Here is a 27,822-nt window from a genome sequence, read left to right as displayed (position 1 = left end):
GCAAAGACCATAGATCATAAAGGCGATCAAAAGAATGCTGGGACGGCTTTAATAGGTGCAGGTTGACACGGGACAGGCAGCCAGTGGGCAGCTATATCACCAGGGGCCTGATTGTTAAAGCGTCTTGTAATGGGAAAATCCTATTGAAAAATACTTTGTAAATTAGGCCCAAAATGTCCACTGAAAAACGATTAAGCTAGTTGCCAGCACAATGCTAATGTAGCAGAACACGGCTGATACTCAAGAGAGGTCATGGCCTGAAGGCACCTGGAGTGGCAGGCTGCAACGTGCGAGCTGCAAAGCACACATTTCATCTACTGAATTAAAGAAGTACTTTGTCATGTAATAATACTGCCAACATGGCGAACAGATGATGAGAGGCTTGTGGGCCCCGAGGCTCGAGATCAATTTACCAGAAAAAGTTGAAAGGGCCTGGTGCATTCCTGCCCACCTGCAGAATCTGGGGCTTGAGGGCCAGGGCATCTATGAATTATAAGCTCTGCAAGCCGGGATGTGTCTGTCTCTGTCAGTCTGTCCTTTGGATTAGCAGTCGGACTCCTAGGTATCTTTTATTTCGCCAGTCGGCATCACGAATAATGGAAGGCGATCACTGCAGTCACTGGGGAATTCTTAAAGGACTGAAATTGAAACCTTGCAATTTTGTGATAATTCCCATTGCTTGTGAGTGCCAAGCACGCATGTGATGGGCGCACAGTTGGAGTGGTGTGCCCCAGTGCCCAGCTTTCATAATAATGCCCATACTTTAAGATCCTATTTATTGAATGCAATGATATGATATGATAGGTTATTTATAACGTGCTTAATACCCGGAGGCTTCTAAGCACAGACCCGGGGATCGAACCTGTAGTGCTCCTTGTCGTCTTGCTTCCAAGGCGAGCACGTTGCCCCTCAGCCATCCTCCCGATGTGCTTAATGTAGTTAATTCATAACATAATTATCTTTGATATTTAGTGAACTATAGTCCGGTTTAAAAAAAAAAAAAAAAAAAACGGCCCCACTCATAATTTGCCTGCATTGCACCTTCCGGAACACTACCAGCCCCTCTTCCACACAAGCTCACAAACATGTAAGCCCGCAAAGACTCTATAGTGGCAGTGTATATTGTGAATGGATAACAGAGATGAAAAAGAAACTTCTTTACTAAATCCTGGTGTGTGAAAATAGCCCTGACCAGGAATGGGAAAGTGACAGAACCCTGCCAATGAATTGCACTATCAATCTGCTTTCCACGTGACGTTGCCATCTCTAAAACCAGGGTTGGCATGGGTCAACAGTGCCCATAGCCAGACAAAAGCGGGCCATCGTTACGCAGGTTACTCATTGTATTGTGTTGTCTCCCCTGGCAAGCCGTTTCCAAGCCGTCTTCTCCAAGCGGCGAAGAGCATGGAATGAGATGGGTTACCCAGGAAGAATGCGAGTAGTCTTACTGTCAAGGGTTAATGGGCTGTAAACGTCTTTACTAAAAATGCTTGTGATCTGAGAAATGACATCTATGTAAAATGCACACCTGCATCACCTCTGCAAGATAGTGTATACACTATCAAATACAGCGGTGGAACTGGAAGCAGGGGAGGGTAAGGAATTTCATCAGGAAAGAAAGCAAGCACTTCCTCGTGGGCCGGGCAGAGTGGGATTAAGGGAAGTACTACTTTCAAACAACCGATAGGATGGTCCAGACTAGAAACATAGGAACTCCGGCTTTCAAACAACAAAGCAGCTAACATTTAGCTGAACATTCAGCTAACTTTGGGATGTTTCCTGGCTACTCTAACCATTGGTGGGATTAATGTTCAAAGTTGGGCACAAATCTACCAAACGAATTGATATTTATGCGTTTAGTTATTCATTTATTTAAAGTGTTGTATATGTATTGTATCACTCTGTATCCTTTAAGCCAGGAAGCCTCAGGTAATCGGGTGAGGGTTTTTATTTTAAGATAAAGGTATGACAGAAGGTCTAAACAGAAATACAAATGGTATTGTTGATGGTCCAGAGGAAGAGATGCCCAGTGAGGCTGAAACACGTCTGGAGCTTCTTTTGGTCCTTAAGCAAAAGATATTTTACTTAGAAGTCTGGCAATGACTGCCTCTTTTGGGGCGGGACCAAGCCTGATTTGAATGTGGTCTTCCCCTTCTGTACTGGCATGGAAGACTGACAATGATGGGCTGGGTGGTCACCAAGAGAATTGTTCGAGGTTAGGATCAATTCAAAACCTTCCAACCATTACTTTTCTGTTTTGCACCCTGTAGTAAAAAGCTGTGTTCCACTCTTCACTCTTCACATTTGAACGCTCACAGTAAAATTAATAGAAAAACAGTTTTTCTCCCTTTTCTATCCTGAGCAGTAAGCCTCTTAATGTCTTCCTTTGCCATACTCATTATGCAATACACATTATGGAGCCACAGCAAACACTCCAACCCCGTTTGCAAAAGCAGTAAAAATGTGATTTGATAGATTATATTCACTACTGCAAACTTCATCTACTATGTTTGACTGGCACTGTTCAAGAATTAAGTATTAAGTACTTCGATCTGGGGTGGGCTTTGGTGGTGATGGCTTGGGTCATGGGGAAGGCTCAACACCGTTACTGTCAAACCTGCCCCAGATGGTGGCGCTTAACCCTTCAAGTTGGTGTGTTAATATATTTTTTTAAAGATTTCTTTTCATGGGAAGCAAGCTTTTCATGAATCTTACATGCCTGTTTTTCATACAAAACTACAAAACAAAATGGCCGAATGGGCCCAGTATAGGAATATGCTATCCATTTACTATTTCCATGTGGGTGAGGTCAGTGGCAGCGATGCAGAGCCACGATGGATGCAGGCAGGTATATGAAAGAAGGTTGTAGGGGGGGATTTGTCGACAGTGGGAGTGGCAGTGTGAGGGGGACAGCAGACTTGGGCAGAGGGCTGTCCAAAGAAAAAATGGCAGTCCGTGGGAGGGACGGAGGCAGGCATGGAACGTGGCTCATACGGAAGGCTACAGCTCACATTTCTGGGGCCAGATTACAGAAACTTTGCACCGGTGCAAGTGCAATGTTTGCACGGTATTAGCACTAGGGCAAAGGTTAAAAACACTGGGACAAATTAAACATCCATTACACCTTGACAAGTGCAGTTTGGCATATTAAAAGCACCAGGGCAAACATTGCCTTAGTGCAAAAAAGATTCATTTTCACTACATTTTTGCACCAGGGCAAAGTTTGCCCTAGTGCTAATACAAAATGGTATTCACACTAGGCCAACCTTTGCCCTGATGAAAAAATGCAACAAAAATGTATCTTTTTTAGCACTAGGTCAATTTTGGCCCTGCTGCTTTTAATATGCCAAACTGATTTGTCAAAGTGCAATGGTTTTTTAATGTGTCCCAGCGTTTTAAAAAGTAGGGCACACTTTGCCCTTGTGCTAATACCGTGCACACTTTGCCCTGTTGCACAAATGTAGTGAAAATGAATCTTATTTGCACTAGGGCAATTTTTGCCCTGGTGCTTTTAATATGCCAAACTGCACTTGTCAAGGTGTAATGGATTTTTAATTTAAAAAGTTTCTGTAATCTGGTCCCTGGTTTTAAGATTGGTTTGCGCCAACTCCAGGGGAGCTGATAACTGATCAAACAATTCATATTTCCTTCATCTATTGCTAGATAATTTATACAGATGGTGCTGTTGATGTAAAACTAGTTGACACCAAGATCAAAACAATAAACCCCGAATCCTAAGTGAATGTGAAGGCTGGCATGCTGGCTTCCTCAAGCACGCCACGTTTTGCATAACACCTACAGGAAGGAGAAATCTAAGGACACTTATTCTAACAGGAAAGTTAGATGAAACAGTAGTTTACGGAATGCTCCACTGATAAAAATGTACGAAAAAGACCTTTCTCAGAACAGAGAGCACTCACAATGCAGAATGTGAACTGACATCCCAATCTCCGCCAACACATACCCACAAAACATGCAAATTCGGGCATGCTCAAAACAGGGAGCGGTGACCTTCTCAAGGATTCAAAAAACATACATATCAAGGTCATCAGGGCAAACTGGAACGCGCGTCCTCTAAAGTCCCATCTAAAGATTGGATAGCGGCCTTACCTCGCGCCAAACGTGCAGCTCAGCTCATCCAGCACGCCATTGAGTTTAACCTGCAGCTCTTTAAGGAGGACACTAGCCTCGGGGTCCAGCTGTGAAGACAACACACTGGTTAACACCAGGCAATTGTGAAACATCTGCACAAAACATTATCAAAATACTTATGACAATTAAGTCAGAGAAGAAAGTGTTGAGAAAATAGCAGCGTTTTACCTCACCACTAAGGTTCTGCATCTCAAATGCATCGAAACAGAACAATATGGCAGCCTAACCACGGCCATTTGGCGCACAGAGACCCTACATTTTGACCTCTCCTATAAAGAAAGATCTAACATGGAGGCAAGTTTAAAAACAATGTGCATTGCCAACAGTGTTGGCTTTTGTGTAGATATAGGAATGGTATTTGTCAGGAATTGCCATAATGGTATGAACTGGCCATTAATAGTAGCAGCTTGAAAATGGTGCACGTACCTGGGCGTAGCATGGCAGTGAAGTGCCTGGCAAATGCCTATCTAATGCCTGTACACAAACCGAAACTGTTGGCTTTTCTCGTGCTAGTTGTTAACAGGACTTCAGTGAAGGACACACGCACTGCTTGTAAAGCAAGTGGCAAAAGGGAGACTTTGTTAAGACAGTTTTATTACACCAGTACTGTGTTTACAGCACCAATTTAACGCTTAGCTGTCAGGAGAATGCTTAGAAAAAAAACAACCTGGGAGCCATTTTGAGTACAAGGGCTCTAAGCAACTGATTTTCCCCATGTTCCCACCCTCCTTGAGTGCTTTGAAACACTTGCCTGTCTATAGGTGCTATATAAATAAACAATACCATACCATACAAAGTTTGACGGAAAGGCTTGAGAAAGCTCACTCAAAGAGAACCCAGGAGTGTTTTGGGCGGGGAGGGCCAGGGAGTGGGCATGTATGTAATTTGACAGTCACAACCCCAACTTAAAAAAATGCATTAAAAAAATACATTTTTGCAAAAGTTAGAACGGGTGCTCCTGTTGTAGTGGGCCCTCCGGGGGGCCCCGCAACACCAAGCCTGGCAGGTCCCTGGGTGAAGGCTGAGCAGGGGAGGCACTCACTAGTGGTTGGAGCTGACCGTGACATTTGGCACATGCCACGTTCACCTCCAAACCCTTCTCCCTTCGCTTCCTTGCAGCTCACATACAGGAACCAGGAGGCTCTCACATCTTCCTGGTTCCTGTTTCTGAGCGGCATGGAGGAGCTGAGGGGGCCTGGAAGGACAGGCCGAACCGGCAAGCAAAAGGTAAAAAGGCTTTTTTTTGTTAATATTTTGTGTGTTTTGCATGCGTGAAGTACGTGTCAGATGTATGTATATGTATGAAGGGTGGGTGAATGCCTGTGTTGAGAATGTCATGAGTGGATGTAAGAGAAGGTGTGAGTGACTGGTGGGTGAATGAGAAGTGATGTAATGTGAGTTTTTGAATGTTCCGGGTGGGTGGTTGTGTGCCTGTGCGCTGAGAATGTAGAAAGCCAAAATACCCAAGCCACACAAACCCACAATATTTGGTCTCTGATGAGCTTGTCACACTCCGTAAAATAAAAGAGCTCTCAACCATCTTTGTAGGAAACATCTCACCCTCGCCAACAGTGATAATCTCTCAATCGCCACAAAAAATTACAAAAAACCTGCTGTCACGCACACAGTCAACTCCTATGACTCCAGAATCGCCAATGCCAGCCAGCTCCAACACAAAATAAATCTTTGCCATTCTGAGCGAACTAGAAACCCATCCCCCACTAGTACCCCATTGTGGGAAGACAAAGCATGGTGTTCCACCATCCAAGCCGCCTTCACAAACAAAATGGACTCATTACGGGAAAAACACAAAGAAAAAAACAAAGCTGGCAACCAAACTTGCCCCTCCGACAGATTAGATGCTCCCAGCCTTCTCCATACCCCATTCAATCCCACCCTTCATGTTCTCTCAAGTATCCCAAGCGAAGGCTCTGGAAACTATCCAACCGTTGAAATCCTCCAACTGCAAATGAGACTCGTGCCCAGCACTTATAGTTAAGTTATGCACCCCTGTCTTAACACCCATCATTACAGATTTCATCAACATCTCCTTCTCATCAAATAAAGTTCCCACCAGCATCAAATCACCTTGGGTCACACCGTTCCTCAAGAAACCATCCCTCGACCCAACTCTACCGACAAACTACCACCCCATCACTAGAGTACCCTCCCTGCTAAAAATACTGACCGCATGGCCAACTCCCAAGTCCAACCTTTCCTAGAAGAGCACCACCTGTTAGGAGTAAGACAATCTGGCTTCTGCCCAAAACACAGCACCAAAACAACCTTGCTTGACTTAAGAATCTAAATAGACACTTTCCACGACTCAGGCAAACTGGTCATTTTCCTCTTACTTGACCGCTCCACAGTGTTCAACCTAGTGGACCACAATATCTTCTGCCATCACCTCACTTCTCACTTCCATTTCTCCCCTGAAGCCGCTACCTGGATCAAATCCTTCCTAAGTGACCACCCCTCAAGAATCTTCATCACAGACTCAACAGCTGATCCCATCTCAGTTCTCCTTGGCATTCCCCAAGGCTTCTGTCTCTCACCAACCCATTACAATATCTATATAAAGCACCTATTCGATCTTCTGGTCTCCCTCAGGGGTATTTACACCCATTTTCCAGACAACACACAAATCCTCATCCCCTTAACAGGCAACCATACTTCTGACTCTATTAGCATAAACAATATGTATAGTTCTATCTAAAGCTGGATGGCTTCTCACAATCTCTGCCTCAATGACGAAAAAATAGAGCTTCTCATAGTAGTGTCCCCCTTCCACCTCAAAAACCTCGACAGGGCCTTCTCCTTCCTCACCATTGACTGCTCTATCATACCCATCCTGAAGCATGTCTAAACCTTAGCGGTTCACCTGGAGGCCGATCTGAACATGTCCAGACACGTCAATACCCTAGCAACATCCACTGCTTACACTGTTAAGCTCATTTCCCTGAGTAGACAATTTCTCACTCCAAGCAACTGCCTCATGCTTGCAAGAACACTTATAATCAGCAAATTGGACTACTGCAATGCTCTTCTCATGGGCACCTCAGCATCCAACCTTTCCAAACTTCAACTCCTCCAGAACAAAGCCCTGTGTGCAGCCTTGGGCTTATGCCCATCAGACCACATCTCAGCCACCAGGCGTGAGGTGCACTGGTTATTCATCAAAGCCTGCATTGACTTCAAAACCTTGACTTTGGCACAAATATAGTCGGCCGAATACCTCAACAACAGCATTGCCCAGAAACCTCACATTCACACTATAAGATCATCCACCCGCCTCTTTTTGCTCACCCCTTGCAAAAGCAAGAGAGCCGGAGGTGCTAGTTTCTGTGTTACAGCACCCTCTCTCTGGAACTCTTTCCCACCACACATCAAAAACCAGTGATCCTACCCTACCTTAAAAACATGTAAAAACCTGGCTGTTTAACAAACATGACTAATGTCTCACCCATGTACCGCTTCCGTGTTTTACTCTGGATTTGGGCGTTATGTAAATGTAATACATAAATAAATAAATTAATACATAATTAAATGCATACATAAATACAATGAATCTAAGATATATGATGTTTATAACACGCCTATACACAAGTGTTTCAAGGCGCGACGAGGCAAGGGGGGGGACAAGGGGAAGACAGACAACGATCCTACTAGGCCAAGTGTCATTCAGATCGTGCAAGTGCATGGGAAGGGGGACAAGGAAACGTGCACGGGGGAAGGGAGAGGGGAAAATGAAGTAGATGGGAAAAAGTGGAATAAATAAGAATAAATAACAGCAAGCTGGTGGCAAGTGCAAGGAAGTGCAGACAAAAGTGCTAGTGGGGGACTGTAGGGATACATAACGGTCCCCAGTTGCAGGGGTTGCCAGGGAGGCAGTGCAAGTGGGCAAATTGACAGGCCTCAGCCAGAGATCAGAAAGGGTGGCCAGGTAACCCGAGTACTTCCAGTCAGAAAATCAGCAGGAGAGAGGGGGAGAGAAAGCAGAGTCAAAGGGGAAGGTTTTGAGGTGCTTCCGGAACCGGAGATGGTGCTCCTCGAGTTTCAGGGAGGCAGCAAGGCTGTTCCAGAGAGAGGTCCCAGCCGAAGAGAGTGATCTTCCACCAACTCGTTGCTTGGAGAAGCGACTGACACTGAGGGAGTTTGACTTTGATTTTGTATTTTCAAACTAATATTAGTTTTCAATTAATTTTTTCAATCGCATGGCCTTCCTAACACTTATACAGTCACTCAACTGCTTCCTCATATACTCCCCTGTGCACCCCGTTATTCACCCATTTATAACAATTTTCATTCCAAGATATTATTACTAACACATGGGGCCCATGGGAAAGGTAACGGACACGATGAATATTTATTACCTGGGACAGTGGGAAGCATTTGCATTTGTAGTCTACGAGTGATATTATAGAGAAGCTGGATGGTGCTTCCAATGTAGTGTTTGCGATATACAGAGTGGTGCCAAACGGAAACCAATCCTTTCAAACCAGCACTAATATTTGGAAGTTATCACATACATATCATAATTGAAGAAGGTTGCTTATGCTCAAAAATAGTCTGCCACAACTCATGCTCATTTTCATAGAGTGAAGGTCAGCACTCTCCTTGATGGCTGGAGATAGCCAGAGCAATGTGGTCTACAAAGGACATCCTATGCCCTGGGTGAGGTCCAGAATAGTCCTGATTCTGCTCTCCCTTCCGTTGCTCAATTCCACCCCAGCATCTTTCATTCTCCCCACTTGGAGTATCCTTGGCAGTCAGCACCCAAGCTGCTCGCTCCCAGCTAGGTTGCGGCTTTGCATTGATTTTCCAGTCTCTTATCTGCCTTTGTGGTCGTCAGCAGGATTCCTGCAAGTCAGGGTAGGATGGGGACATGTCCCTTTGAATGGGTTGTCTCTTGCATGTCCTGTGGCTGAGAGCCTGGAGATGGGGGAACACAAAAGCATGTTTCCCATTTTGGGAAGGGATGGGAGGAAAAAATAAAGCAAGATATTCCCAAGGGTCTAGTCCCACCTATGAAAGGTGAGGAGTACCTCTAAATAGTGGAAGGAACCAAACTACCAACACAGGACCCAAGTAAAAAAAGTAACCTTGTCATATATATATACATATATATGTTGACACAATGTAAGACATGAATCAAAACTAAACAGAACTCAATGCTGATGACCATGCAAACCATAAGCAATCAGGGCATCGTTGCATAAAAACAAAGACAAAATGCACAGACAGCCCCAGAACATTTCAAAGTGCATGACTTGCCAGATTTGATATGTGCATATGTAGTCAGCTAATGAGGTGGAACTCGTTTTTTGTTCAACAAAGTTTTATAAAAAGTCTAATGGTACTAATGGTACATCTAAAATCCTAATTCTTCATAACCTTCTACTTGAAGTCATTATTAATTATACAGCTACATGGTTCAATTAGTTTATTTCGGATTAGCAAAATCCATAAAACTTACAATAGTAATACATAACAATAAAATAACACCATGATAGATGTAAAGACATAAACAATAGAAAAGATAACACATCACAAAACAATATCTTGTACAAAAGAGATAAATAAATGAGTAGACTCCGTAGGGCTCACCCAGTATTACTTTGAGGCCAGTTCTAACATCTTACATCTTTTTCGTTCAGTTTTTACAAACTTTTTGAAAACTTTAACTTACTAAAAAACACTTTTAAAATACATAAATTGAGTCCAAAAGCAAAAATAGGAAGTACAACTAAATGGCAAACTTTCTCTTGGCTTAGCGCAAATGGACCTTAGTATATCTCCATTCGGGAGATTTCTCTAGTTCTCGTTTATTTCTGTGCTCTTTATACCTTCCGTTTTCAGAACTATGCGTGTATAATAAGTGGCTTTCTTGTTCAGTGTCTTCACTGTTCACCAAGTCAATCATTTGCGATTGTCTTATCCTCACAGTGTGGAGAAGTCTCCCCCAACCGAATTTGCATCTGATCGAGAAATCGCATCGTTGCAATCAGCAGGGATTTACTTTCGCCAGTGTGAAGATGTATCCACCATTCTTCCAGACCATACGACAGGACTCGACTCCTCTCCTTCCTTAAGCAATTTTCCCGCTGGACTTTAAGTTCAGGGCAACGCAGCACCAGATGTTTTAAATGTTCGTCTTCTTCTGCGCAGAACCTGCATTTAGAGTTTCCTGCCGCAATCTTCCTTCGATGGATTAGGATCTCTTTGGTTTCATAGATGTTTAGGCGAAATTTTAAGTATAGTCTTCGTAATCGTTTACACGGTTATAGCGTTAGGTATTTCGAGAGTGTGTTGCGTCTTTTGGCTTCAGGTGGAGTGTTTAGCATACACTTGTGCGAAGATCTTTTTTCGTTGATTTCTATCCAGTCCTAGTCTAATAGTTTTCATTTTACTAGATCTGGATTCTGCCATAAAGTATCTTCGTCTGAACCCAATTGTGCTAGAATTTCTTTGCATTGGCGCTTCCACTCACACAATGCTGATTTTCCTTGTCCTTTGTCTTCTGTCAAGAACTTAACGGAGGGTAAGTTTGCTACTTCATGAGTTTTCCTGAACAGAGCCAGTTTGTTCCAGGTGATTCTCGCATTGGGAGTAGAGAGTCCTATCTCAAACAGTACACATGCTGTAGGTGTGCTTAGTGGGATCTGGAGAATCCTTTTCCAGAAGATGCTTTCGCAACGGGCCCATATTTTATAATCACACCCAAACATATTCTCGGCACCATAGGTGAGAAGTGGGCATACTTTACTTTGGTAAAATCTTCTTACCGCCTCATAAGAAAATTTGCCATATTTTTGTTGTAAAATGGTACCCTGTGCTGTTAATAATTTGCAGCTATTTAAGAGTTTTTTTGTCATTGGGGTGTCATTTATGCTGGAGTTAATCATGGTTCCTAAATATCTTGTGTGCGGCACCTTGTTTAATTTATTTGTTCCTATAGACCAGGTTGTATTTTTTTTTACTTGCAGTTCTTCCTCTTTGGTTTTCCAATACTAAAATCTCCGATTTGGCCACATTGATCTCAAGACCCAAGTCTTCAGCAAAAGTTCTTAGTGCTGTACATTTTCTTTGGAGCCCTATGGGGGTCTGGTCTATAATTACCATGTCGTACGCATACATGATGTGATTTATTGGGACTCCATTTATGAGTGGCGGAAATGAAACAACAGATGACAGTGCTGTTCCAACTTCCGATATATAGAAGTTAAACAAGGTAGCTCCTAACGGGCACCCTTGGTTCACACCCCTCTCCGTTGGTATGGGATTGGTTAGATTTCCTTCACGATCTAGTCTCACCTGTATATAGGTGTCGGAGTATAGATCTTTAATAGCATGGATGAGGCTCGCGTTGCATCCTCTTTCTTTGAGTTTTTCCCATAAGGTTTCTCTGTCTACACCATCAAAGGCATTCGCCATGTCGATAAAGGCCAGGTATATTTTTCGTCCTGATCTGATGGCATCGATTTTTAACAGGTTCAATATCAACAAGTTTACACGGCAGCCTATACCTTTGACAAAGCCCGACTGGCGTTCATCATATACTTTGTTTTGGTGGATCCACTTGGTCAGTTGAGCTAGCTACATCAAGTAGGGCTATTGGGCGGTAGTTTGCGGGGTCTGTGCGAATGCCCTTCTTGTAAATCGGAACGATAATCCCGGATTTCCATGTCTCAGGGATTTTCCCTTCTTTTTTTATTGCTTTGAAAAGTGTATGACAAAAATTTGACCATTCTTCGATATTTTCTTTTTGAAATTAGATAATTAACAAATAACATAGGAAGGCTTTGTAACTGAGAAAGATATTAACAAAAAGAGAGCCGTCATAGAGAACTTTCCCTCAAAAAGCTCAGCAAATACTCTTTCTGCATAGCTCTGCATACAGGGAGAAATGACAAAGTGAGACAATGTTTCTTCCTCCCAACAGAAGCAGATCATATCTGCTGTGTTAAACTTTCCATTGCACGTGCAAGTCACGGTTTTAAGGGGAGAACACTGAGATGTGCTTTAGTTAACAAAATCTAGTGCCAAGAGTTGGCAACTAGCAGAATATAGCCTGCACTCCCGCTCAGGGGGAAAAAGGTAAATAGAACTTCAGAGATGTCTTTGAGCGGTTGGCTTTTGCTCAGGTATGCACCCATATATTTCTGAATTTCCACTTGAGCACATGCTTTGGGACATTTGCAATATTTTCAGGCATCTCAAAGCAGGTCCATAGACCGACAAGATGCACACACTTCTTGATGTGCCAGAACCAGCCTATTTTTCAGTGATTACGCAATGACAAAAGATTTCTGACTTAAATTTTGGTCAGTTCCCCATCCTCCCTAGACCGACCATAATTTATGCCAGTGCCAGTGCAGAATAGGCCTCGGGGAAAGTAAGTCAGTGAGATACATAGAGCCTGTCTCCAAATGCATAACATAAAATGATGTAGCTTGGGGAACACCCGGGAGTGGGGAAAGAAAATGATTTTCAACTGTTTGTAATGTTACCAGATTTCCAGAACTCCACAGCTTATGTCACATAAGCAATTCCCTTGCTCTTGTAGATTTTCAACATATGTTCAAGAGAGTGTTGCTGCATATTTCTAGCCAATCTGAAGAGACTGCCTATAACCCGCCTCATCTTTATTCCTTGTTTCCCAATTGTGTCCTTCCTTGTTAAACGTTCGTTGAATCTTACCCACAGGTAGTCAAAATGTCCCATGCCCTTAACCCTTGACCTGCTATGGAGATGCGCATACAACTCTTCTTTTTACTGGAGAAACATATTACGGAGCATTTAGATGCATTAACTGTGATGCCACGCAGCGACATATAGACTTTGCATTTGTTCACCAACAGCTTTAGGGATTTCGGGGTCCTGGTCAACAAAACAACATCATCTGGATACCTCATTACCGGAAGCTTCCTGCTTTCTCAGAGAGGCGCATTGACCCCATAGGCAACATCAAAGAATTCATGTAGAGGCTGAAGAGAAGGTGAGAGAAGGCACCCATGTCTTACCCTGTTCTCTAACTCAACGGGATCATTTAGCTTCCCTTCCCTTCCAAACATGGACTTGGGTATGCGCGTGGAGTGACTCCAACACTTGCAGAAGAAGTTTTGGGACTAGGCACTAATCCATGGAATAAGATTTAGAAACTATTTCCAATTCTAGGATGGAGTTACTTTGTTGACATGTTTCGTCGTATTGGAGGTAGACGTCACCTTGCTCACATCCTTTGGCCAATCTTTATTTATTCTCCTTAACTCAGTTGCATTGCTGAAAGATTTAAGAAATGCTTTTCGATTCTCCTTTATTTAATGATTATGAAGCATTGGAATAACAAACACCTAATATATTTAAAAGGTGTAAGTGTCAACAATCATTTTTAAATGTAACAAATAAATACAAATGATGAAGGTGTTTGCTGGTTATGTACAAATAGGATTCTCATTTCCTTTTAACAACCAATATTTTTGTTGTAAACATCAGACTTTCTCCTGTTAAATCTAACATGTACCCCGTTCTCCACTAATATTGTGTTACACTCTGAAAGTTTATCCGGTCCCCATTTCACTGTTTCACCTTTTTTCAAATATTTTTCAAAGGTTTTTCATTCACTTGCCAGAGTGAAAAGCTTGCATGTTATCATTCCGACTGGGGCATTAGTTTCATGAGGCTAAAACATAAACACAACAAAGTACTTTAGCCAATGTACATGTGTACATGAAAAGGCAGTGCTCACACAAAGAAGTCATTTAAATTGCAGGGTCTCCTCACTGACCCTATGTATGTTGGAATGATTTAAACCCGTAGGAACTGTCCACGTTTCAGGATTGTGATTCTGATTGTCTATATTATTTAAAGGGATAAAGCTGCAGGAAACAAAACAGGACTCAAGAAGTCAGTCAGGTTCTAAACCTCTAAACTATTTCTGTCATTCTTTACTCCTATAATATTAAAACACATTTCCACAGGAACTTTTCACCTGCTATACCACTTTCTGCACACGTATGTTTATCATGATCCCCGGGCGCACAGAGCTTTGCCTTTGATTTTTGCACCATTTGTTGTAGTCCTCCATCTAAAGAAAAATGCCTGAAATCACTTCTGTCACGTGGCCGCATAGGTAACTTGCAAAATGTAGTTCACCTAATCTTTGATCTACTGCCAAAATTATAATGAATAATATAACAGATGTGTCGGCATTCTCTTAATTCTCTTATCGTGTCCAACTCAACCTTTTTACACGTTCGTTATCATTGAATAATCGCACAAAGATTATATTTTTTCTGTCTAACATACTCCCCTGAATAAGGTTATCATTATAACTATGTGTATGTACATCCATGTTTACACTATGAGAGACTAAGGGTAGATACATGTCTATCTGTTTACCCACACACTGGAGGATACATTGAAGCCTTTGGAAAATAATGATTTATAAGTATTGCTGCTCTGAGTGCAAAAGTAACCAAACTCTAGTCAGCAATTGTCAATGAGGATTTTTTTGTAAATTTTGTGATTGTAGATGTGACGCTACTTTGACATAAATTCTTACAGTACAAGAGTAACTACATTATTTTTCTTTCCAATTACAGAAAACCACGTGATCCCTGTATTATCCCTTGCGGTGCATATTAATAATCAACCAATTACTAGTAAACGTGCACCTCTAGACAATATTAAACAAAATCCTAAACTCAAATCCAGTTAAGGGGCTAATGGAAACATAATGTCAGATTGTCTCGGGAGGATAGCTCAGCGCCAACGTGCTCGCTTTGGAAGCAAGACGACACAGACCAACACAGGTTCGATCCCCTAGTCTGCGCTTAGAAACCTCTGGGTATTAAGCACGTTTTAAATAACCCATCATATCATATCGTAGATCCACCAAATCCAAGAAACATACAGTCAGGGACATGCCATGTCTATATGTGACGGGGAGGATTTCTCAATACTTATTAGATTTAAATGAGGTAAATACATATGAACAACAGTGCCCATCAAAATAATGTAGGTTTGCTGTCTTTAAGGGAGAGACAGGATATTTCGTAAGCGTGGACCTCTGGCATCTTCTGATCTGCCTGAAATGCAATGTAGGTGGAAGTGTCTATTGAACTGCCTTCCTCTGAAGAGCAGCCTTTACACATTTGTTAAAGGACTTTCAGAAAGGGCTGTATTCCTGTTAAAAATATGGTGCATCCATGGTTGCCCCATTATGTGCCCCTCCCCCGGTGTAGTGAACTTAAACTCCCATGATCCTTCACAAACGGCTTTGCTGACTGGGACTGATGGGAGTTGAAGTCCCAAAACATCTGGAGAGTCAAAATGAACAGCCACGGGACCCCAAACCCTGTATGATTACTATGAAATGAGCAGGGATTCTTGCCCCTGCTACGACCGATGCCTGTGCATGCCTGACAAACACCTCTTTGTCCTGCCCAAGATGGGCCTAGCCCTAGAGGGTAGAATTCGCAGCAGGCCATTGAGCACAGAACCTGAGCATGGTAGCGTGAGCTTTGAGAAATTTCTCAGCCTGCCAAACACCATGCAAAGCAAGGCAAAATGGGTAACCGTGGCCTCAAATTTCAAGTAGCCCTTTCTATGAACCAACGTTTCTTGCCACCCATAACCTGTAGAAATTGACTGGAGTTTACAGACTGCCCATTCCACCTCATTTGCGGACTCGCAGATCCTTAATTTGTTGCGCATGGGATACAGTGGGATTCATTATGAGTATGCCGGTCCAGTAACAAAGGTGCTGGTAAGCTACCGGCACCGTTGTTACTGGACCGGCATACTTTTGAGTTCTGCAAGTGGATGCCTTTCAGCTCGTCAAGTCTGACTTGGTGGGCGGAACGGCACCCGCTCGCAGACCATTGCTAATGGTGCCGGTGCTACCGTCCTCTCCATTCCCATTGAGTCCAATCAGACTCAAATGGGAATGGGGAGTAATTTTTTCTAGCGCTCGACAATGTGGAATTACCAAGACCGCCAGGGCTGTAATGCCTTGGTATGTCCCCATTGCTGTGTGCCAGAAAAAAAATTACACCGTTTTTTCCGGCACAGCTACTGCCTGGGTCATAATGAGGCCCAATGTGTTGATGTGTGTGTGTGTGTGTTTGTGAGAGAGAGAGAAAGAGAGAGAGAGAGAGAGAGAGAGAGAGAGAGAGAGAGAGAGAGAGACTGACAGGGTCAGAGTGAGCTAGTGAAATAGGACCTGTAAGCAAGAGGCCAGTTGAGTGAGTGCAGGGTTGTACGTTGTTTCACCTTGTAAGTCCTACTCCCCGATCCCCTGAATGTCTGCCCTCCAAGATGTTCTACCACCTTATACTACACACACAAAACCCACACAGGCAGCCCCCACAGCCCTAGCCATTAGCACATGAACACTAACCGAGCCACAATTAAGTTATCCTCCTTAGACCTTTAGCACTCTCCCACATCAGTGGCTAACCAGACCAAAAGTGCTGTAGTCTATCAGATCATGGATAAAATACTCCTAAGTTTCTCCTCCAAACCCACCCGAAGCCCATTGGCACTCAGGTGCAGGTACTTCTGGCCTGCACCCTTCAACATCACAGGTTTTACAACCTTTCCCACTGCCCCACTAACGTACGCCACTGCTATTTTTCTTATAGAGCCAAGTGCAGAAAGGCCACCAATAGTGGCGGATGGGTGCTATACAAGATCACCTCCATTACAATATATTAGGATTACATTCCTTTCCCCTTCTTGAGCAGCAGCCAGCCCACATATTTCGTATTTAGAAGCATCTCTCCTTTGCATAATTCACTTGGAATGACCTTAACAATGTACTAACCTATTTAACCATTATTAATGGCTGGTCTGCCAAGCAAACTTTGAGGTAGCAAATTGCAATTAGATATAGGTACTATTAGGACCAATACATGCTTTAAAAAAATGGCTAGAAAGAGATAGCATTTGAAAGAATAAGTGGAAAGAGGTTGGTCGCCTTCTGTGGTTTTTTTTTGCATGTAGTGAGGAGAGTCAGCTAGTCGAGCAAAGGTGGTAGTAGGGCTTTCAACCAAACTGTACTCCTACCTAAATGGCTTTAAAATCTTACCTCCTATGTTCCAACTTTTTAATGGCAATAACAACACAAAAATAACAAGCATGCACTTGAGTTTGTATGTTATCCTTTCTGGAGAGCCAAGTGCATTGATGAGTTTAGGCACACGCCTTGAAGGTGAGCTGTGGCACAAGCCAAGGTGAGCATCCCTAGATGTACATATAAAGCTACCTAATGAAATCTTTTGTATGTCCATTTGGAGGATACGTGTAATTGGTGCTCCTTTAATCAACTGTGGGTTTGTTGGTGTGGTTGCTCAAAGTGAGTAGACGGCCGATATCCACAATATACATGGTGGATACCACCCTGAGGGTGTAAGCAATCTAATGCCCTCATTTGTAATTGCTCTGTGTGCTAATTTTTAAAGACTCTTAACAGTGGTCTGAGGGTGTGAGTGGACCGTCCCCCACATGCATGATTAGGTAGGAAGCAATTGTCTGCCACTGTGTATATATTGCAAGCACTCATTTTGCAATGGTGTCCTGAGGGTGTGAGGGAGCTCACATGTGCGTAGAAGGAGGATTAGATCTTCTGTAATTTGGGGGAGTGAAGTTGTTTCCTGGCTGAAAAATTATAACTGTACTGCACAACAGCAAAATGTGACCACCAGCTTCAATGAAGTTGTGGAATGCCTTAGTTTGGATGTCAAGAAGACATACAAGGTAGAGGATATTGGCAAGGTAAATTTGTACAAGGTCACACAGTGAGTATATATGTATCAAACATGCACTGAGGAACCAACATACATGCACCAAAACACTTAGTATGCGTAAGTAGAAGGAGATGCAAATAACTGAAAGGGAATGTGTGTCAGTGTTTAGAAGCTCCTTATAATTTCAAGGGAAGTCTGCAAGAAGCTCACACTCAATTGCGTTTACATGTACTGTCAGCGTTCAGTCCATGTATAGGACAAGCAGACAAGCAAGGACAGGGTCTGTGACGTTACACATTTGATGGTGTTATCAAAGGCAGATGTAAGACAACACTGAGGTGGGCAAGAAACACCATCAATGTGTCGGTAAAGCACATGAACCCTACTGATCAAACCCTGACCCAGAAAGGCTACAACAGCAAAGGGAAAATAACAATGCGTAAAACTCTTGGCAAGGGACATGCAGGAATAGTGCTTACAGATAGAGGAAGCCATGGTATTTCACACAGATGCAGGGAAAAACAGCACACCACACCTATCAATCCATAGGGAATCAAGGAAGACAAGAAAGGGGAAAATCAAGACCAGACTGCAAGAGCAAGTCAAGAAACAGAAGTATGTAAAACAACCGTGCAGACTCCCGTCCGCTGCACACCTTTATCCTCTAAATACAGGCAATACTTTGATAATATTGAAACAATTTACTGTTATTTAATTGAAATATATGACAAGTTTATGATTCACTCATAGTCCACAGTTTTTCATGAAGCTTGTTTTCTTTTAATTTTAATTTCCCAAAAATAAAAGAACCATCGCGTATCGGTAGAGAATCCTATTAATGTGAAGTCAGAATTTAAGAGGAGCTGAATTTTAATGGGAAGAAGGCTAGGACGATGAATGCGAAAAGCAAAGTGTAGGACCGCATATGTTTACAAACTGAACACACACATTCTTAAAGTGAGAAATGAGTTACAATTATTACATGCCTATGTGGAAAGTATGTCTTGTTAGTAAACAAATTAATAAACATATGGGAGAAACAATGAAAGGGGAGGTTTTCTCTGCAGATCGGGTTATGACCCATATGAACAGCAGCAACATCCGCCCAAGGCCAAAAATATTGTTTCACCATTTGGTCTCAATTTATTTTTCTAGCGCACATTTATTACTTTACACCGCCCCACATTTTACTGGAGACAATGCTTGTTCTTCCACACACTGAAGGTAGCATGCGCACAGGTCAAGGTTTGTAGGCTCCAGCCCCTCTAAGGTTACTAGAGTAAGGCTTTATGCCCGAGCTCAGTGGATCAATGCGTCATGAACTAGACTAAACAATGAGTTGTAAATAAGCTGATGTCATGGGGGGAAGATCTGTGCTCGTCGGCTGAGGATATGAGGCTAGAAGCACTCTTTCGGGAAAAGTTCCCCACCCCCATCAAGTCATGCTTGATCTGAAGTATGCCATAAAATGTTTCTTCAGTACATGGATATTGCAGACAGATTTGAACTCTGAATAAATCGGGTTATTTGGTGGGAGCCAGGCTAAATGTGCCGGTATGCTTAGTAAGAGATTTCTTGAACCTTACTTGGTCAGGCAATTAATGATCTATAAAGAGAGCAAGTCTGAAGGACGGGGCATGTCAGCTGGTGGGGCCTGGTTATAGATGGGATGCTGTGCTCCTTGACTTGCAACTCAATGAATACATCACCTCTGTTTCCCATTAACCTAAACTGAAGTGTCAGCCTGATTTCTCCAATACCTATAATGATAAATATACTTCATTTGCCAATAATGGATCTCAGGCAGTTCATGTTCCTCTATACGTCCCTGTAAAGGTCAAATCTGCAGCAAGTTCTTAACTAAATCTTGCACTTCCCATTGTTACTATCACACGTATATGGTAGGGTTCAGTGCAGTTATACCATTAGAATAACCATTCATTTTCAAAATCCTCCTCAGAGACTATTGTGATGAATCCTATGGACCCCTCACTAAACCCCTGCCTAAAGTCTCTCCTCCGAGGTGGCCAGAGAAAGGCAGGCGATTCCTTATCCTGACCTTGGGGGTGGTGTACTGCGGGAGGATCACCTGGGAGGAGACAAGACTCAGGGTGGTCTGAGATCCTGTGGGATGGGACATGGTATTTGTCCTTTAAAAAAGAAAACCTTTTAAAGTTGAAAACACAGCTAATGGCTTATTGTCATTCTGATGTATCTGAACCCCATATACGATCTGTGGCTCTGGGTACAAATGGCATGGAACCTGAACAGACCATAACAACAGAAAGACTATTCAAGGGTTTACAGGATACAAATTCTCCTTACTCCCAAATGTATAATGGAAAGGAATTTAAAAACACAGCTTTTAATTAACTGTCTTCCTCTGTAACAATGCATTCTAATTGTTCATCCTTAAATAACTCTAAGGGAAATAAATCTATCCTTAAAACCAAGAAGTTACTAAATCAAAATGATTTTATTGTTGAGCACTACAAGTCTCATAATCCCATAAGTACTGGTATGAGGAAGAGCTGCAGAGTGGGCTGAAGAGTCATGCTGTAGTAGTGGTCAGGCAATTAAGCCTGACAGCCCACATCTGAGGGAAGCTGAGAGGCTTAACACGCCCCATCAGGTGCAGGCAATTAGAAATAGTTGGGACTGTGGCTGAAGTGTATGCAGTAGTAGCAGACATAGAAGGAAGAGGACATGGTTTTGGCAATGCAGTCAAAAGTGAGTGTACCAAAGAGACGCCGGGACTCTGATGCAGCAGCCTTCACCTGCATCTCCTGTGAGGGTCTTGTTCCCTCTAACTCTGTTGTGCAAAGAAAGACATAACCATTGTTAACCAAGAACTGTGTTTCATCAACCATTACAGAAGTTGGATTTCCTTTGAACTGTGCTAATTCTTCTTGGACAGCTGGAAGTTGTAGAAGAGCATTGTGGCTGGGAATGGACATTGATGCTATTTTGGTGAAGTGGAAAGCCTTATCACCCAGAGGTTATTGGAACTTTGGCCAACAAAACTTTACTTTGACATTGAAACAACATGAACTGAACTGAGACTGCATTCCATACATGGATTATCTTATTATACTTGTTGTTGAACATTAGAGATTACTCTATCTTGAATTCTGGGGGAGGGGAGCTCACCCAGGTTACTAAGAGGTTTTCAAAAGAGACTGTGAATATCATTGTTTATGTTCATTGAATTGTCATATATTTTCTTTCTGTATTTGATTGTTAAGTGTGAGGGTCAGACAACGTGTGTTAGAGTGTTTCCCTTTAGTTTTGTCAGGCAGGGAAATCCAAGCCAGCGTAGGTATAGTGAGGCGTTTGAAAACATTTTTAATTTGATAAAATGCCATATTTTGAACAATCATCCAAATGTTGTCCGCCTTGCATTGCTGACCCCTCACACTATGCTTACTAGGTCTCTCAAATATTCCCAAATGAATATTGTATTTTCCCCTGTACCCTTCAGCATACACTATTGACATAAAAAGCATGTTCTGCAGTCTACATGATGCCCAATTACATTTTCTTGTTTTAAAGTACATTGAGCTCTGCTTCTTGTGCATTATGAGGTTTTCTTAACAGAGAATTGCCAGACGCATTACTGTTCAAACAGACATTTTATAGATATTTTTATTTTGCAGACTAAAAGAAACCTTGTAAGTGCACTTCATCATCTCAGGTTTCCATATATAGACAACTCTTCAGTACACATCTGCAATGCTTTGTTGTGATTCGTCATCCGTCTTTAACTCTGCAGTGCTTTATTTTAAAAGTAGCTATCCACCTAACTTTAATGTTAGCTGTGAAAAGGTAATTGCTATTATGAAATTGACCCACCTTTTAAACTAAACTAAGTGGGCTTCCCATTGGCTAAAAGATGATTGGTGTCAAGAAAGATCAGAACCTTAGGCAAGAACATTCAAGCCCATTAGACAACTATTTTAAAAAAGTGGACTTATTATTTGCTATTGTGACAGGGTCAGGTAATTAATATTCCAATTACATTTTCAATTTGATGGATACTTGGTTTTATTGCTTGCCTTTTATAATGATAAGGTGGCATGATTAAGCTTCTGAAATCTTATTAATTAAGCAGTATTGTATAGTTGGCATACCAGTCTCTAACCACAACCATTATCATAAATCCTTGCAGCTGTCGCCACTAGAAATCTTAGTTTTCCAACCTACATTACTATTCCATTCCTCTAGTGCTCTGCTGCTCCAGATCCTTATATGACATGCAGGATTGTCCAACTCCAGGCCTTGAAGGCCGGACATATGTCAGATTTTAAGGATACCCCTCATTAATATTCATGAGATAAATGTGGATGCAATGATTCTAAATGGATGCACATTTCTCATGAATATCAATGAGGGTTATCCTGAAAACTGCCAGGACTCCAGCCCTCGAGGCCTGGAGTTGGACGATCATAACACATCTTACATGGTTATCTACAGACAACACCCCAGCTTTGTTTCACACTCATCTATCTCCAGTATCGCTGGCCACAAATACTTTTACCACACACTGTGGATCACAACCAGATATCCCTTTACCTATAAATCATCTTCAGTGTGCTTAGATATTGCAGTTATCTCATCAAGAGAAGGATATTCTTTCACCCATATTTCAACCATATTTCCTCTTTTACTTTTTCATTTATACATTTAATCATAAATCAATTCCTTATTCGCTCATAATGGTGGACTCAAAATTACAAATATTAGCCAAACCCATAGAGTAATCAACACATCCTGAACAGTGTCCCTTCTTCCTGTTCTCTTGTTCCAAACTTGCACCGCTTAGCCTAGTACTTCCTTTTAAATTTGAATGGACATCAAGAATATGTTTGTAATGTTCAGTAATTAAGAACTTCTCAAATGGCAATATCGCCCTAAAGCCCCCAACAATCCAGTTATCTTTCTGTTTTGATGTGGAAAACAAGAATGAATTCACAAGAATGGTACACATGAATACCAGAAATATCGTAAAGAGTGGAATTGTTACAAGAGAATAGGCTAGCTAAGCAATCGTGGGCTAGCTGTGTAAGACCCCAAAGCGCTAGAACGCTGGCGGCAGAGCATGGACAAAGTCATCGAGCATGTGCTTGCCTGATATTCCTCAGGGGTCTTAGAAAAGTTGCATTGGCATTTTATAGTATCTCTTCTTCAAAGATCCTTTTCAAAGACCAAAACCATAAACATGTAAATGGGTGGTGTGACTCCTGCATGGTCTTCGGTCCAATTAGGTGAGTGTAAGGGGGGTGGGTACCTACCCAAGCTAGCGGCTGATGGTTCATGGTTGGCATGGGAAGGAGCCACATTTCCACCAGAGACACTTCTGACCTTTTAAGGGAAAAAAAGAAATGGTGGCCCCACAGAGCCTGCAGTGTGGGTGCAGAAATCACTCCTTAATCTTCAGAAAGAAAGAGGGAGAGGGCCTGTAATCAGATTGTAAAATCCTAAAGGTTGCCATACAGTCCACACGCAAGACAGGCACTCTTCTACATTTAAGAACAGATACACCAATGGAGTCCACCCAAAGGGCATGGTCAGAGTATGACAAAGAGAGAAAGGACTGCCCAAGGGAGGGACTAGCCAGCCAGAGTCCCATTGGAAGGTGAACATCAGGAGAAGCAGAGTTGTGAACATCAGATAGAGAAGAAATGTAAACATTAGGGTAGTCAGGAGCAGAAGACCAGGAGGCCGAAGGAGGAACCCAAAGGGGTGAACAAGGCAGGAGCATGCATCAGAAAAATAGGAGACAGGACTAATTTTGGGGAGGTACGTGGCCGGAGTTGTCAAGAAGAGAAGGAGATGATGAGGCCAGGATAAAGGCAACTGGGAAAAGGACAAGTGTTGAAAGGGATGAAGAAGGTGGAGCAGACTTCCAGAAGGAATTTAATGGAACAGGAAGGAATGAAAGGACACTAAGAAAAGAGAGCTTGGGGAATGCTATCAAGAGTTTGTCTTATGAGAGATTCATGATCTGAACTGAGGGGTCCGACCAGGGCAACCTGAGGAGGACCAAGTGAATCATCAAATTAATCAAGAGAGTAGATCCCTAATAGTAAGGCCTCTTGGCATAATGTTTGGCTACCATCTTCATCTATGTATTTCCCCCATTCTGCATCCTGGGCTGTGGGGTTTTATCCTGCTGGTATACAGCATTCTTACTCCTGCCTCTGAAAAACATGACAGGTATGACAAGGGATTGGCCAAGGAGAGGGAAAATCATAAGCTTCATTCCAGAGCATCAGTCTGCAGGAATTGACTGTTCATGCAGAGGAAGAGACAGGAAACCCTAAACACAGAAAGTGAGCAGTCTGAATCAGAGTTCACAAAAACTGAAGCTAACATTTGAATAATGGTGAAGAGTTCATGAGCTACCTAATGGTCGTAGTCTTGTCAAAGACATACAAGCTGGCAATACAAAGCTCAACGACTATCCCACAAGACCTTTTCTGCAAGGAAATTGCTCCGAGAAAGATTCCCTACTTTGAACTTTTTTTTTTATTTACCCTTGAACTTGTTGTTGGTTTGCTTAGAGAATCTAACCTATGAATTTGACTGAACGTGACAGCATTCCCAATGTATTATATTGCCCTCCTCCCACTACCCACTAGTATACAAAAGAAATTGGTTTCTTAGAGTGTATCCCTAATAAACCACACTCTTGATTTCCCTGTTGTATTTAGTCATTTAATCCCTTTTCTGGAAAATTACATTGGATACCAGGCTAATCAATTTCAACATTTAGAGACAGCATCATTTGCTACATTGTTATCAGGCAACTTTTAAGACCAGCCTCCTGAAACAAAAACGCAATCTTCTATGGTTTCCCCGTTGCTATGCTGAGACTAATTAAGATCACTCCCAGTTAATTTCTGTTGGAAAATACTTTGCAGGGAGACACAAATAATCCACTCACATTAATTTTTTCAATTCCAGGTGAAGCGCACTGGCAATTATCCTCAAGGCATGCCTACCAACCCAGGCAGAAATGAGCAAGTTTACAATGTGCAAAAATCTCCCTCTCCCTCTCCCTCTCCCTCCCCCTCCGGCTCCTCCTCCCTCTCCCCTCTTTCTTGTCCTGGCCTGGATGGCATTCCAACAGATGCTTTTGTAGACATGATTGATATATGGGCACCAACCCTAACTATGACTTTTAACTAAATGGCAAAAATGTGCACAACTCCAGTTAGGTGGAAATAGGCCGTAGTCAACCCAATATTTAAGAAAGGGAATCGAAGTAGACCAGCTGCGTAATGCACAATTTCACTGTTGAATACCATTTTTAAAATGTTTCGCAGGGCTCCATTAAATACATTGCAAAGCTGGGTTAGTGAAACATTTATTTTTATCTAATATCTAGCTGGATTTTTGTTCAGGGCTTGATACAAGTGAACAGGTCCTGAACCTTTACCTGATTGTGTCATAAGGCTTTGACAAGGTCACTAGGGCCACTCTTTGGACTGTGCTTTCGGTCTCGAGATTGCTTGGTGGAATTGCTAAACATCCTTGTGGATATACATCAGCACATTTAAGGCATGTGCCAGAAATGGTATAAGTGGCAGATGGTACAATTCGGAGCAGACGTACCAAAAATTGATAATATGCCGCTACTGGTTTATATTGTGGCTTATTCAGAGGATACGGCACTAATACCGTACTAATATCCAGGACACCACGGCCTCCGCAACTTTTAATTTTAATTTCTGATATACTGCTTTTATGAATCTACAAAATGTATAGGTTAACACCACAAAATCTGCTATACTTCTCTGTTTAAAATAGCACAAGGAATTTAACAGACATACAATGTTTAGCAATAAAGAAAACCAATAAAATAAATAAATAAAAAAACTAATAAAGGCAACCAATCATGCACAACACACATATAACATATATTGTGACAGGATCAGAGATCTGGCCCTGTCAAGAGAGGATGGGGACCTCTCAGCCTGGGGCATGAGGGTACTTGCCAGAGCAAGTCTTGCCCCAGAGTCGGGGTGAGGGAGTTGGGAGGAACCCATTCTATGTCCCTTCAACATGTGCTTACAAATACCACTTGTTCTTGTCCCATACCTGCTGTGCAGCATGCTGGCCAGTAGTTCTATTTTTGTCATGTAGGAGTGCAGCTACCAGGAGTTATTCAGTAGAGACCTGTCTAGACAATTCACCAGGCAGCAGCGAGCGGGGAAGCAGCAGGAGTCAAACCGTCAATCCCCATGCTCCATTCAACATGGACACACACTGTGACATTTACTAGAGTTGTAGCCGGTCGGCCTGCGTAGGAAAAGCAGTGGGGTTTAATTTTTGTTTTATGTGTTTTGATGCCTGTAACCCGACCACTGGGGAAATTGGAGGCAGCAATTGGCCCGAAGAACCAGCTGATGCAGAAGATCGATCAAGCAGAAATGGGGAGGGTGGGGATGATGAGAAGGAGCAGACAAAACATGCAAGTGTGAGTGAGGGTAAGGGAGGAGTAGGCAGACCGAGAGACCAGCCTAAGAAGGATGGTGCAGAGGAGCATGGAGGATTGTTTGTTTGTTTGTTTATTTTATTTATATCGCGCACCTGACCCTGAGGTAAGTGGGCGCCAGAGGATAGTAATGGTTACATGGCATAGTATAGACAGTTGTGTACATGAATACAGTTTGAGCAATCAAGGAAAAATTACAATGGCACATATATACATATTAAACATTATACATATTATGCATAGGTCATAGCAGTAGTATAGGATGGATGACACATACTAGTTGTGCAGACCACCTAGCGGTCAATGGTATTATGTTTCGTTGAGTATCCATGTGATAACATGGCTTCTGAATTTGTTGAAGGTTTCAATAGTCTGAATATTCTGAGGGAGAGTGTGCCAAAGCTGGGCGGCTAATACCGGGAAGCTAGAGCCTCCGGCTCTTTTTAGATTGTATCTGGGCACCGCCAGACAGTTGAAAGGATGAGCAAGGTGAGGTGTTAACATGGCCCCTTTAAAGGGGCACGTTCATATGGTAATGTGGAAGGGGGACAAAAGTGTGACACCTGCAGAGAACCAAACAGCTCAGGATTGAGTGTCCCAACGGCATGTTCTACTATTGCAAGCTTATAAACCCTGCATCTGAACCAGCTTGTTCACAGGTATGGGAGTTTGTGAATCCAAAAGCACTACCCCACCCATACTTTAGTGTGCACCTCCAGGACAATAAGGAGAAGAACACTCTGGGCATGCAGATACCAGGCCTACACGATTTGAGAATCCAAAATGGCAGCCTGCAAAGAAGGCTTGGTCCACTGCACGGAAAGGAGTGGAGCAAGAATCCGAAACAGAGGAAAAACACCACACATGAGGCAGTCTGGCCCAGTTGCAAAGCCCATACCCATAGCAGAAAGGGAAAACTGGTGGTGTGGGAATTTGTAGCAAGAGGAGAGCAGGAGGAGGAGCATTATGAAGACAAGTCAAATACTTCTTTAAAGGTGGCTGGAGGAGAATATAGGGGGTAAACAGGATAGGTGAGGAGGAAGATTGGAAGAGAACCAGAAGGTTGACCTGGTATTGTGGAAGAGGAGCTAAAGAACATCACAAATAGGTGAGGAGAAAGAGACCTCGGAATTTGAGGTGAGAAAGACCCCACAGGTTTGGAGAGGCAGAGCCCTGAAGTTGAAGGGAAGACCAGCCCAGGGGTTGGGGAGAGGAAAAGTCTTGAGGTTGATGAGGGAGAGAACCCAGAGATTGGGGCTATAGGGATTTTGGCTGTAGAAAATGAGAAGAGCGCAGAAAACTGGGGAAGGAGCCTAAGGAGAGACCCCCATGATCAGAAGATAACCAAGGGGAAAAAAGTAGTAGAAGACTGAGTAAAGCAATATTATACCAGGACCAGAGGAGAATAGTGAACATCTG

At 42.6% G+C, this 27,822-nt stretch overlaps 1 protein-coding gene across 1 annotated transcript in view; it reads right to left on the bottom strand.

Moving 5' to 3' along the window:
- Positions 1-27,822, bottom strand: part of UNC13C (unc-13 homolog C) — a 1,404,640-nt gene that overhangs the window by 237,656 nt on the left and 1,139,162 nt on the right. Inside the window, exon 25 of the mRNA XM_069624856.1 lies at positions 4,111-4,199. Within this exon, the coding sequence (XP_069480957.1) occupies positions 4,111-4,199 (89 nt within the window). The remainder of the gene's footprint in view (positions 1-4,110; positions 4,200-27,822) is intronic.

The sequence above is a fragment of the Ambystoma mexicanum genome, chromosome 11 (assembly GCF_040938575.1).
Source record: "Ambystoma mexicanum isolate Mex_15411 chromosome 11, UKY_AmexF1_1, whole genome shotgun sequence".
Taxonomy (NCBI): domain Eukaryota; kingdom Metazoa; phylum Chordata; class Amphibia; order Caudata; family Ambystomatidae; genus Ambystoma; species Ambystoma mexicanum.
Note: the sequence above shows the minus strand (reverse complement) of the source record. Positions and strands in the feature narration are given on the sequence as shown.